Source organism: Trachurus japonicus, chromosome 19 (genome assembly GCF_045865225.1).
Source record: "Trachurus japonicus isolate A0001 chromosome 19, Traja_1.0".
Taxonomy (NCBI): Eukaryota; Metazoa; Chordata; class Actinopteri; order Carangiformes; family Carangidae; genus Trachurus; species Trachurus japonicus.
The window spans coordinates 25297658-25310185 of record NC_140925.1 but is presented as its reverse complement, the minus strand read 5'-3'; the positions used below and the strand labels follow the sequence as shown (position 1 = coordinate 25310185).

At 43.0% G+C, this 12528-nt stretch overlaps 1 protein-coding gene across 2 annotated transcripts in view; it reads right to left on the bottom strand.

The window, feature by feature from the left end:
* Nucleotides 1-305: 305 nt before the first annotated feature.
* afap1l2 (actin filament associated protein 1-like 2) overlaps nt 306-12528 on the bottom strand; it is a 38435-nt gene continuing 26212 nt past the window's right edge. The window contains exons 5-20 of one of the 2 annotated variants that reach the window (XM_085762363.1): nt 10241-10352; nt 9074-9157; nt 7750-7961; nt 6821-7000; nt 6609-6695; nt 6420-6504; nt 6209-6313; nt 5176-5387; nt 3889-4034; nt 3609-3720; nt 2883-3137; nt 2457-2760; nt 1555-1728; nt 1282-1469; nt 991-1185; nt 306-898 (exon numbers count right to left, since the gene is read on the bottom strand). In XM_085762363.1, the coding sequence (XP_085618489.1) occupies nt 872-898; nt 991-1185; nt 1282-1469; nt 1555-1728; nt 2457-2760; nt 2883-3137; nt 3609-3720; nt 3889-4034; nt 5176-5387; nt 6209-6313; nt 6420-6504; nt 6609-6695; nt 6821-7000; nt 7750-7961; nt 9074-9157; nt 10241-10352 (2478 nt within the window). In that variant the 3' untranslated portion in view covers nt 306-871. The remainder of the gene's footprint in view (nt 899-990; nt 1186-1281; nt 1470-1554; nt 1729-2456; nt 2761-2882; nt 3138-3608; nt 3721-3888; nt 4035-5175; nt 5388-6208; nt 6314-6419; nt 6505-6608; nt 6696-6820; nt 7001-7749; nt 7962-9073; nt 9158-10240; nt 10353-12528) is intronic. The other variant, XM_085762364.1, reaches the window with a different exon arrangement.

The window sequence follows — 12528 nt, the reverse complement described above, 5'->3', positions numbered from 1 at the left end:
AAAAAAACAGGGAAAAAGTCCATAATAGACTCAGTGCTTTAGTGTCTGCATTTAAATGGTAGGATTATTCTACTTGTGCAGCAGCGATCAAGCTCTAAAATGACCAGTCGTTTAAATGAATGAGCAGAAGGGTTTGTAAACTGGTTTCAAATGGGTCCCACTCATAAATATTTTAAGTTCATTAGTGTGAATCGGTGTATTTACTCTAATTACCCTTTAAATGTTTGGTGCTGCAGCTTTCCTGTAAATGTGACCTTGGCTGGATGAGCTGAACACTGATGTAGGGTTACAGGCAAAAGGAGACATTTTGTTGTCAGTACATTTTTATTTGAATAAAAAGTGCATTTCTAGCTAGCAATACAAGCCAACAGGCTGAATAATGGTGTAAATATATTTACATCTTGGCTACCAGCATATATGAACCAAGCTACAAAAAGTGTACAAAGTGGCCAAATTTAGTAGAGGGGCGTCTTTCTGTCTCAGACTTCAGTGGTTTCAAATATTTGGCTGTTTGCAGCATTGGAGAAAATCCCATTTGATGTCGATTATCAAGAACAATTGTTAGACTGGCCAAAATGCTACTATGTGGAATTTGTCCTTCTGGGAAATAAGAGAAACAAACAACTTGAAAAGTCATTAAAAACCAAGATTATCCAGTGGTATTTGAGAAGACAGCTGGTGCCTCCCTCTGATTGGCTCTTTATAGTCTTGGCAAGAAGGTGACGAAGATGAGGGCTCCAGAGAAGGGAGGATGTGGATTTAACCGTCTGGTCTGTTTTCTTGGCCTTGGTGGGACAAGCTGAGGACAGTCGTCCAGACGCAGTGAAACTTGATCAGGTCAGAGGAGATCAAAGGTCATTCTGATCTCCTCCTAGGTGGTGGATTTCTTCTCCCACTCCTGAAAATAAAAGAGAAACAACAAACTGTCATCCATTCTATGTGTTTTAATCATTTCTTCAGATGTAATCCATCCCTTGAGCGTGCTCTCACCTTTGCTTTCTGCAGGACTTTTCCTTTTGTGGCCATGATGGAGACGGGTCTGTTCTTTAGTGCAGAGGCAGAGTTGACTGGAGAGGCTGCGTCTGCACTGACGGTGCCGTTCACAGGCTGGGAGGACGTGGTTGATGATGACGATGACGACGACGATGATGATGTCTGGGGAGCAGCCAGGCTTACTGTCTTAGGCTGTGTGTAAAATGACAGGGATGGTTCAGGCCCTTTTTTACAGTGTTTAAATCATCTGATGTTGTGTGTTTACAGCAACAGAAGCGGTGAACTGACCGTGGGGGTTTCCTGGAGGCTGCTGTCCAGTGTGGTTCCCAGTGTGAACGGCCCCGACTCCACCTTCTTCAGACTCTCCTTCACTTCCATCAAGCGAAGCTCCACCTCCACCCTGCGCTGCTCTGCTTCCCGACACGCTTCCTCTTTCTGCTTCAGACGAGCTTCTAGCGAGCCCTGCTGCTTGGGATCTGAATACAACACCCAGTCAGTCAGTCAGTCACACAGACCAACACAACTTTGTTATCTCAGGCATTACAGGTAGTGTGTATTCACCTTGGCAGGCGGTGAGCTCCTCCTTGGTCTCCCTTCTCTCCTTCTTCAGGTTTGACAGACTGCACCTCACCTCCTCCCTCTCTTTCTCCAGGCGGTCACGTTCATCAGTGTAGCGCCTCATATCTGCCTCTGTGCGGTTTTTGCCCAGTTTCCCTTCAACCGCACCAGGACACCCTGGGAATTAAATGTAGAATTAATTTGTTATCCTTGCACAGACAAATTGCAATTCAAGTCAATGCAATTACTATGAAAAAATAATAAAAATATCCTCAACGACAACGAGGAGTTTTGGAAAAGCGAAGTGTTTTCACACTACATTTATGAGCCTCTGCGCGCACCGTGAAATTCTTTGACCGGCGCAAGACAGACTCATGTTTTCATTCATCAAGAATTAAAGTCAGAGGTTCAAAGACGATCAGATACCATCGTAGTTCCGGCCATAAACGGCGATTCGGCGGCGTAATTCTCATGACTCGCCGCAAAACCAAAAGTAAAGAAAGCTGGTCGGCTCGACCAGCATTTCCACCACCACTAATAATAACAAAATAACGATAGAGACAAAACGATATATTTATCAAAAAATGGGCCCATTAACAAGTGTGGGTAGCGTAGATTCATCCTCATTAACGTGAGACTTTTTTATAACCAAATAGAAACTCCTCGTTGTCCCTTTAAAGTACACTGTACTATGAGCCTGCAGAGGATGCAGCCTTGCACTAGAGGGCGCCATGGTGATTTAGGATGACAGAGAAAGGGGAGCAGCCAGCTACTCTGACTTCATGCAGAGGGAAAAAGCAGCAGCACCATTTTCTGTTTCATGTTGAGAGGATTTTCACACCGTAGGTTTAGCTGTGTGTTGCTTCTTCTCTTTTTTAATCACTGTTCCTGTGTATCACACTCACCTATGGTGTGTGCCTTGGGCCGCAGGGGTTGAGGACTGTTGGGGAACCCAGCACCAGTGTGCACCAATGGGCCTTTATGGGCCTGTCCCCCAGAGACGCTGAAGGCCTGTGGGATCCCGAGACTCGTCCTCTTGGGCGTCTCCTGGCTTTGGGACGTGGTTTTGAGTGGTTGGGTCTGCGACTGCTGCGGCTGTGGCGAGGGATTGGGGGGACACGGTGGTTCTGGTTTGCTGGTAGCAGAAGTCTGACTTGTTCCATTTAACACAGGTGTTGGTTCAGGCTCAGGAGAGTTAGTGGGACTGACCTGGAACCAGTAGACAATGCATAAAGGCTTACCCAAATGCAACAATGGTTCACCTGCTGAGTCGCCTGTTTCCTAAAATTAAAAATGATAAGACAAGAGATCGTTCTGTCCCTATTACGCACCTCTTTAGCTTGACATGAGGAGTCCCTCTGGTCCTCAATTGGGACTGGAGAATGTCTAGAAGTCTCTTTTGTGGGCGGTGTTTTAGTTCCACAGGATGTATGAAGGAAGGAGCGCACAGGAACGAGGTCCAGGTAGACCCGGCTTTCAGAGTCCTGCTCGGTTCCTGCCGGGTCCTTGGCATCCTGTGTGGATGGTTCATTCTGTTCTTGGAGGTTGTTGTCCTCACTGTCAGGCAGGCCGCTCTCTTCAGCATCCTGTATGAAAAGGCAGCAGGAAATTAAGAGATGGCCAGAAGCCAGAAAATGAAAGTGAAAGTGTTGTGAAAAAACACAGTAGGTGATTTCAGTGTGCGCTTTGTCTGATCAAAGTTTATGGTAATCTACGACTGAAAACCTGAAAAAGGTCAAATGTAGTCTTAACGGAAATTACACATCCTGCTTTTTCACATGAATGTACCATACATAAATAACTAATTATATTGATTAACAGGAAATGAATTTATAACTATTTTTATAATCTAATATAATCATCTATTACTAAAGCAACCCTTTTGAATATGTCATTAAACTCTGCCAATTATAATATTAAGGCCGATGTTTCTTAGATTGATTCATGAGATTTTCCTCAATTAACCATATGCAGAGAAACACTGTCTATTGATATTAGAAGGAACACAAGTGTCTTTATTTTTTTAGACTTGGATGTTATTTGAAGCCTGAACGCACCTCTGGATCAGCTATGGACGCCACATCATCATACAGTTCATCAGAGTTGTGAGAGATGGAGGGTGGGGTGTCGATGTAGGTGTTTGGCTCTGAATACCTCCTCTGCATCAAGCTGCAGACACACACACACACACACACACACACACACACACACACACACACACACACACACACACACACACACACACACACACACAGACATAGTTTCATTTGAATATCACTCCAACATACACATCTAGAGCAATTTCCTTTTTGAGTGGACTGAAGGGAAAAACGTTACTATAAGGAAGTCTTGGCAGCATTGACGATGCTGGAGATCCTCTCTGAGTTGACGTAGTCGTATGTCAGCTCCTCGGGGTCGGTCTTGGTTCCCATCTGTGACAGCAAGAGGCCCAGCCAGTGGCCCATGTCTGCTGATGTCTTAGCCTGGGAGGGATGGGAGAAGAGAAGGAGAGCGTATGAGATGCACTTTCAACATCATGGATCTTAAACCCACATGGCTTATGTTGGACGCCATCTCTCACTGAGTTTGTATAAAATGATTGCTGCTGTATAATTCACCATGTTTTATGGCTGGGAAGCATTTTAGGGATTTGCTGTTTTGACAATTAAGAATGTGTTTTGTCAGTTGTGTGTCGGCGTCTTTCTACAACTCAGCAAAAAAACAGACTTTTGTGCGGCTGTTAATCAGCAATGTTACACAATGAAGTGTTAAGACTGAGAACAATTACACGCATGAGGAGACAGTTTCATATGAGAAGCTAACAGCCTATTATTACTTTGGGAGATTCAAACAGCTTAACACATATTGTAAAAACATAAGCTGATAGCTATTGTTTTTGTGTTTGTCATAAACAGTGAACCAGGGTAGTTTGAATTTATCAAATTAAATAAAATAAAACAAAACATAAATGTGTCAGAAACAGCCTCGAGACTAAACATCAAATTCCTTTGCCTATGACCAAATATGTGCTGCAGCAGGGTGGTACTGGAAACCTAATGAAACAGGGTGGAGCTCTAGTCCCCAAAAGCCCACAGTACACCCCCACCCTTCACACACACGCACACACACACACACACACACACACACACACACACACACACACACACACACACACACACACACACACACACACACACACACACACACACATATGTACACAAAAACACATACCACACTTGTGTGCACGCATACTGTGAATTACGTAGGTTAAGTTTAAGTCAGCAGAAAGTGGTTTTGTAAGTGAGGATAATGTATCAGAGCGGAGGCTTCCTGTAAGTCGCTGCACATAAAAACCACGTGAGGTTGAAGTTAACGCATGTCTGAGCCAAATATAAACTCAGGACACGAAGCGAACTGTATGTACACCTGGTATATTAGTCTATTTTTTAATCATCTTGGTTAGTCGGCCTATGTAGCTTGTAACCCACCAACATTTACACGCTTACTGTTTTAGGTACAGGTTTAGCTTCACCGCTCACTTCAGAAAAGCAGTACGCAAAACAGAGAAGAGCGAATAAAAATGTTCTCATCATCCTAACTTTAACACAGACACTGGTCACTAACCTCTAGAGTTGCCAGCTGTGTGCCATCCATTTCAATCCTAAAGGAGTACAGGTGCTCGGGGGAGGGGTCCGGCGCCACGCTGCAGCCCCCCAGGGTGACGGCCGGCTGGCTCACTTTGTTCTTGCCCTTGTCCTGGTAAAACCACAGCTGACCGTTCTTGATGAGACACCAGCAGGTCCGCCACTGGCTGTTGACCAGGACGTTGAGGTAGCCTGAAGGAGGAGGAGAAAGGTGACTTCATGATGAGCTAACTGTTGTGCTTCCATAATAACTAATACTGGACCATGCCAGCAACTCATATGCAGTTTTTATGTTAAACCCAACTTTAATTGGCCTGTAGACTTGTCCAGTAGTCAACTGTGTTTCCTCAAAGCTACATATCTATGGATTGTTATTGGTGATTGCAGAAATCTGTGTTGAAGGGATAGTTCAACATTTTGGCAAATTGGCCCATTGCCATAAATAAGTTTGTTACCTTTAATTGTCGGTGCAAGCTATTTTTAGAATGACAGAGCAGAGCCGGAGATGCTCAGAGCTACGCTACGGAGGCTGATGGGATTTCTTGGTTTCCCTCATCAAACTCATCAAATACACAATCCAACAACTCCACAACGCTCTGGTGGACAAGTTGTGAACTGCACTCTAGCTCTAAACAGCTCACAGCTCTGCTCCGCCGTTCTAAAAACAGCTTTCACCGACAATTAAAGGTAAAGAACCTACTCCTAGAACTATAGGGATTATGGCAATGGGCCAATTTGCCAAAATGTTGAACTATCTCTTTAACATGTTGTTGTGGCGCAAACTACACAGCACTGAGGATACTAGTGTCTAACCAACACTTAACTACTAATACCATGTGCAGAGCACAAAGAAGACTGTGTTACAGGGCAGCACCTGCAGCTGGCTGACCTTCAGCACATGCATGACGCAACAACACAACCTGACATCATACATGACGCAACAACACAACCTGACATCATACATGACGCAACAACACAACCTGACATCATACATGAGTGCGGTAGAGGCCCACCTGAGGTGTTAACACTTTTCTCTGGGCTCTCAAATGCGGAGGGTTTCTTCTTGCCAATGTTCATGAGGTTGCTGAACTTCAAACCGGCCCCGTATTTTTTCTTCACTGTGGAGAAGAGAGGAATTAGATCAGTGCTTGACATGATTATTTACAATAATTTATATGTTGGAATACCTGGACCATGTCCTTAAAACCAGTCTGGAAAACTCACCATCTTTGATTTCAGGGGTTTCAGCATGACTGTCAGTGCTGCTGCCGCTCTCTGAAGCCACTGAGTGTCTCTCACTCAGCTCTCCCTGTGTGTTCACATGTACATTTTAGTCATTTAGAAAGCACGCTCTTAAGAAATACAAGATTCTGGACGGGCAATCCAAAGCTAAAAAGCTTGGATTAAGAATACCTTAGTACAGATGAGCCTCGGGGAGTCAGACACAGAGTGCTGAGAGTCACAGTTTTCAGCTGGTCTGGGACTGATCTCCTGAATCACCTAATGACCAAGAGGAGATCAGTGTTAAATGTTGACATGTTCAAATTTCAGTTAGGTAACAATGCAGCTCCAGCTAAGTTTTTAAGTAAAAAACAAGGTGTTTTTTTGTTTTGTTTTGTTTTTACCTTCAGCCACTGCTCAGTCTGCTCCTTGCTCTGCAGGCCCAGTACAATGGCCTCCCCTCCCACAGGAGTGATCTTCAGCTTGTGCTCTTTTCTCTTCATCTGCTTCTCTTTGTAGATGACACTGCAGCCCAACAGGCTGACGTCCAGCAGAGGCATCTGCTCCTTGGAGCTCTTGTAACACTGAAGGGAGCAAAGATAATGTCCAGTAAGGAGGCAACAGCACACTTGTTGTACTGTACAACTCTTAAGAATAGCTCATTGTCATTTAACAAATACCAGCATAGCAATATGCACACTCCCTGACATAACATGAGTCAGTAGACAGTGTATCATCATCCACTAAGAGGCTTTCTATGCCAAGCCCAGTCAAATAGAATTAACTTTAAAATAGTCATCGTTTTCCTAATTTGATGTGACAGCAAATCCAACATAATCCTTTATTGTGACATTTGACACACCAAGAGCAAGAAAATTTAAGGAGTAGTTCCCTCCTTTGGTAAACATGTTTGTGTGCTTTGTATTAGAGTTAGAGGGTGATCAGTTCAAGTTAACTTCATTGTTTGTATACAGATACAGTAAGTAAAAGGGAAATACAAGGGTTCTAGTTTTGTACTTGTCATATAATGACTGACTTCCTCACACATCCAGCAGATACGGAAACATTACAATTCATCCAGGTTGTGCTGGTATCCACTTGATAGATGGTCTGACATTCATGTCTCCTTGCAGCTCTGTTTTGGTCTCCAAAAGCATCTGGCTCTTTAGCTGCTAACCAGCTAATAACTATCTCTTTCTAGCCAGTTGCTAATCCAGCCTTCCAGCATGGTGTTTGTTCGGTATATTTGCTTACTGTACTTAAACATTACATTTAGATGCTGTTATAAAAAACTTTCACTCTAATTGTGATTCCCTCCCCGTGGTTTACCCACCAGCAGGCGGTGGTCTTTGATGACACACAGCTGTTTGGCCCACTGTCCCAGCCACTTCTTCCTCCACAGGAAGGCACAGATCCGGGCGTCCTTCATCAGCTCGATGGACGCCTCTGCTGACGGCCACTGGTGCTGCGCCGACGGAGACTTTCCTCTGGTCACCTCCTCCTCGTCGTAGGACTCGTACGAACTGCTGACTACCTCCCCATCATCTAAAAACAAAAACCAACAACGCTATGACTGAAGAAGTGAAAACAAAAGGCAGGAGGAGAGGGGGCGGGAGTTATGAGGGGGAGAAAGATGATAATACAACAGAAGCAAACATTCAGGATAATGGATGGTTTGGTTCAGGGTGAGTTTGATTGAGCAAATGAGGTTAACGTCTGATATCTTGACCTCGATGACCGACTCCTCAGTGGAAGAGGATTTCCTCACAGCGCTCAATCAAATAAGCAAAATAAAATGTTTAAAGGGATAGTTCACCCAAAATTCAAATTTCACTCATTATCTAGTCACCCTCATGTCAACTAAGAGCTGTGAGAATTTGCAGAGTCCTCCGTGCCTTCTCTGAGTTACGGGGGGGTCCGTGCAGCAGTATTTGTCCATATAATGGTTGTCAATGGATATCAACTTTCTTCGTCCAAAAAGACACACCAAAAAACATCCAAATACCTCCATACTGCTCCTTCTTTTATCCCTCTTATATTGAAGCCCAGACATGAGAAATTGTTCCGAAAAAAATTAAATAAGTCTATATTTTAAGCTTGTTTGTAGCGTAAGCTCCCAGTGTCTCGGTTCACTGCTCTTCCTGTGTCTGTGCAAATCTCGCGTGATTTGCACTGACCGGCGGAACAATTTCTCATGTCGGGGCTTCAATACAAGAGGGACATTACAGACGAGCAGTATGGAGGTATTTGGATGTTTTTTGGTGTGTCTTTTTGGACGAAGAAAGTTGGTATCCATTGACAACCATTATATGGACAAATACTGCTGTCGACATGAGGGTGAGTAGATAATGAGTGAAATTTGAATTTTGGGTGAACTATCCCTTTAATATTGAGAGGTAGTGGCGGGATAAAGATGCCAAGTTATGATGAAAGGAAAAAAAAAACATAAATTAAGGACACTGAGGTTAAGATGGAGGTGATTAATGATGCCTGTCACACGTCTTGATTGCAAATTATTTTTCCGCACATGCAGGACCCCCGTACAAGCTGGAGAGGGAGGGCCACAGGACATGCTGACTCGCCCGTGCATGATACGCCTCAAACAACTTCCAAGATGACGCACAAACACACAAGTCTCATGATGGAGAGCTAGCTACCCCTGGTGATAACGGCATACACCACACTGTCAGAGCTCTGCACTCGCATCCAGGGCCTTGAGAGGAGGCCAAAACAGTCCCGATCTATACATCAGGAGGAGGAGGAGGAAGAGGAGGAAGAGGAGGAAGAAAAGTGTGAGGGGAGATTGATTTTAAAAAATATTTAGAGGAAAGAAAGTTTAAAAATCTAATTGGAAATCTTTTTGTTTACCATTTCAGCCTCAGTCCATTCAAGTGGACAGTATGCCTGGTCAACCTCACTGACCTTTATTTCCACATCATTAACCCTCAGATGACCCTTCAGCCTTTTTCAATTTTTACCCCCTGGACAAAAATTTCAATTTATAGTAAGAGACATTTAGACATCAGTTACTCCCAAACTTTTTGTGATACATGTACATATAAGGCTGGATCTTGACCTATCATAAAAATCACTTTTGACATGGGTTACAAAATTTGTACCCCTTCCTGGCCAGTTGTTGTTGCAGCAACAACACATGAGTTCTCTATTTTCATTGATTTAAAAAAAAAAAAATATATATATATATATAGAAAACTTGTAATACAAAAAATGTTTGTCTAAATGTGAGTAATAAAATTGGAACGTTACATGGTGATACCTGTTAGTTAAATTTTTTTTTTCAAAAATACATAAAAAATCCCATAGGCGGAGGTGGACATTTCCGTCCGACGAAGGATCCTTAACGTGTTTATTTTTCATTGCGAGCCCAAAAATTGGACTATCATTCTGAAATTCGGGACATCTAGAGTTGACCCCAAAATACACATCCTTGCCAAAAATCAGCCCCCAGTGACCTTTCCTTTGACCAGGTGGACAAAAATGTCCAGGGGTCACCTGAGGGTATATCACAACTTACCATTTTCCTTATGTCACAGTCAAAGATGTTCAGATGAGGTTGTGTTGTAAAAAATATACAACCTGTAGCTCAGAAGTGACAATGGCTGTGGTATAATGATGATTAATTAATTAAAGTACAGTGATTAATTTAGTAAAACTAGGAAAGTAGGATGGGGCAAACACTCTTTCACAGCCACATGAACCTTCTTTAAAAAGAAACCTCTTATTGAATTCAACAGTCCTTCAGCTGTGACCCTGTGAATCAGGTAGGAGGAAGAAAAGACATGATAATGAGTCAGAGGCCTTACCATTGACAGTTTCCTCGTAGGGCTGTGCCTCCTCATAATAACTCTCTGAGACGTCTATACAGGCCGGAGCTGGAACTGCAGGTAGAGGGAACGGCTCCCGGCCCACCACGCCCTGACAAGATGAGACACAGATGGCAAAAGGAGAAATCCACAATCCGTTATTTACACTTCCATACATACAAATACATTCTTTTAAGAGAAGCATGTCCAAATCAACAACAATGGTAACACGCACTCACAAATACACATACACAATATTAACATGTGTTTTTCCCCCGGGCTGCACATGTGGCTGATCCAGCCGTCACTTCAGGAGTAAGTAGGGAATTCCTCCTGTAACCAATCCTTGTCTGACCCGGTGCACTCAGAGAGTTACATGTTCGCCCTCAGGGATGAGTGTGTGTGTGTGTGTGTGTGTATGTGTGGGTCTGGGTGTGTGGGCCCAGTGGCTTTTCCTGAAATCAATCAGCAGTCTGGCTTCACTTCTGTCTGTCTTCTCGTCTCCTGTGTGGTAAAGACGTTCTGTCTGTCCTCTCCCATACTACTGGAAACCACCAGGCTCTCCGCTGCCTGGCAGTGTTAACGAGTGTCAGTTCATTTAGAAACTCTTTATTACTTCTCCATCCAACTCAAGTCAGTAAATCAGAAAAATAAAATAATTCAAAGTACATTCTGGCGACCTCTGCCATCGCTGCAGTTCATTAGAGTGACAATTTGTATTTCTCAGTCATGGTTGGTTGTAAATCTTTCTCTGAAGTTCTCCAAGTGGTTTATCTATTTTTAACATCTGTCTTTTATATTTAAATGTGAAGCATGTAAGAATTTAAATTACTCTCATAAGAAATTAACATATATGGATATGTGCCCTGGACAAAAATATAGATGTTTGAAGAGATACAGTGAGCTCAGAATAATATTAGTAGCTTCTCGAGGTAGCAAGCATGAGGCCCGAAATCATTTACCGACCCATGAGAACTAAAGAGAAAGAAAAGGTAAATAAATAAATAATCAAATAAATAAAAGATACCAACTGGCCCCGCCTCAACAAACAGGGCAGGTGGGATCCAAATATGAAAAGAAATGAGAATAAATAAAAATCATCACCATAGGATGACATTCTCATCAGACTACATCTGTGTGGTTGTGTGCTTTTCTACATGATGGCCCTGATCTTCTTCTCCACCCTTCTGTTTACTACTTCTCTTCTCTTCTTCTGAAAATCACATCAGTTTTGGAACTGGACCATTTTACAACTGGGACTCATCTACTAAATTCTAGTGAAAATGGGCACAGGTGGTCATAGTTTCTTGGTGAAAGGCTGGTCTTTTTCTTTGGAACTGTGAAATCATGCACAATTGCTATTCTGTGATTACAAAATTATGCATATCTGTTATTTAAACTCACCTTCACCCCCCTCTCTTTGTGAGGCAGCTTGTAAACTTACTCATATCCCTGATTTGTGATTTATTTACATGTTACACTGAGGTTACATCATCAGGCATTGAAAGCTCACTTTCTGACTCAAACAACTGTGGCTCAAACAAAAAGTTACTGAATTTCTTCACTGGAAGAAACTCTTTATCTCCTCGGCCTGTGGCCACAAGTCTCCAGCTATCACACATCTGTAGCGGCGAGCCGAGGATGGGAGATATGCAAGTTTTGTCTTGCTGGAAATAAGATGACATACAGAGTCAAAATATTCAGGAGCTACTAGGGAGATAAAATCTATGTATTGTTTTCAGAATAAAGAATGAAGCACAGAGATGGATGATGGAGGCAGACTTCCACAGAAGGCGAAAGTAAGAGAAATCCACACATAAACAGAAGATAAATTAAAAAGAATTATACATTCTAATGGCACACGGCTCAAATATAAATCTCATATACTAAATTATAAAACCCCCACAAAGTCACACTGTTAAAGCAGAAGTAAGCAATCCGGTCGTTTTGGCTAACTTCCTGTCAGCCGATGGAGTTAGCAGTCCCCGCCCTCGTCCCTACGTCACCACATTCACGCGCATCCCTTGGCTGCACACACAGAGAGGACCGCCCCTTTATGCCGTTCTCTCTCCTCATTGGATAAAGGTTGTAGGATACAAGGAAAGTTTTCTCCTCGGCTTACAGCAGAGCAGAGTGACTGACAGACCCGTGTTTCAGACCAAACACTCTATATAAGTGATTGCTGTCGAAAGATACAATTATTTAAGACTTATATTAACACACATATTCCGCTTACTTCTGCTTAAAAAAACTAGAATGAACCCAATTAGAGGTTCGATAAGGTTTAT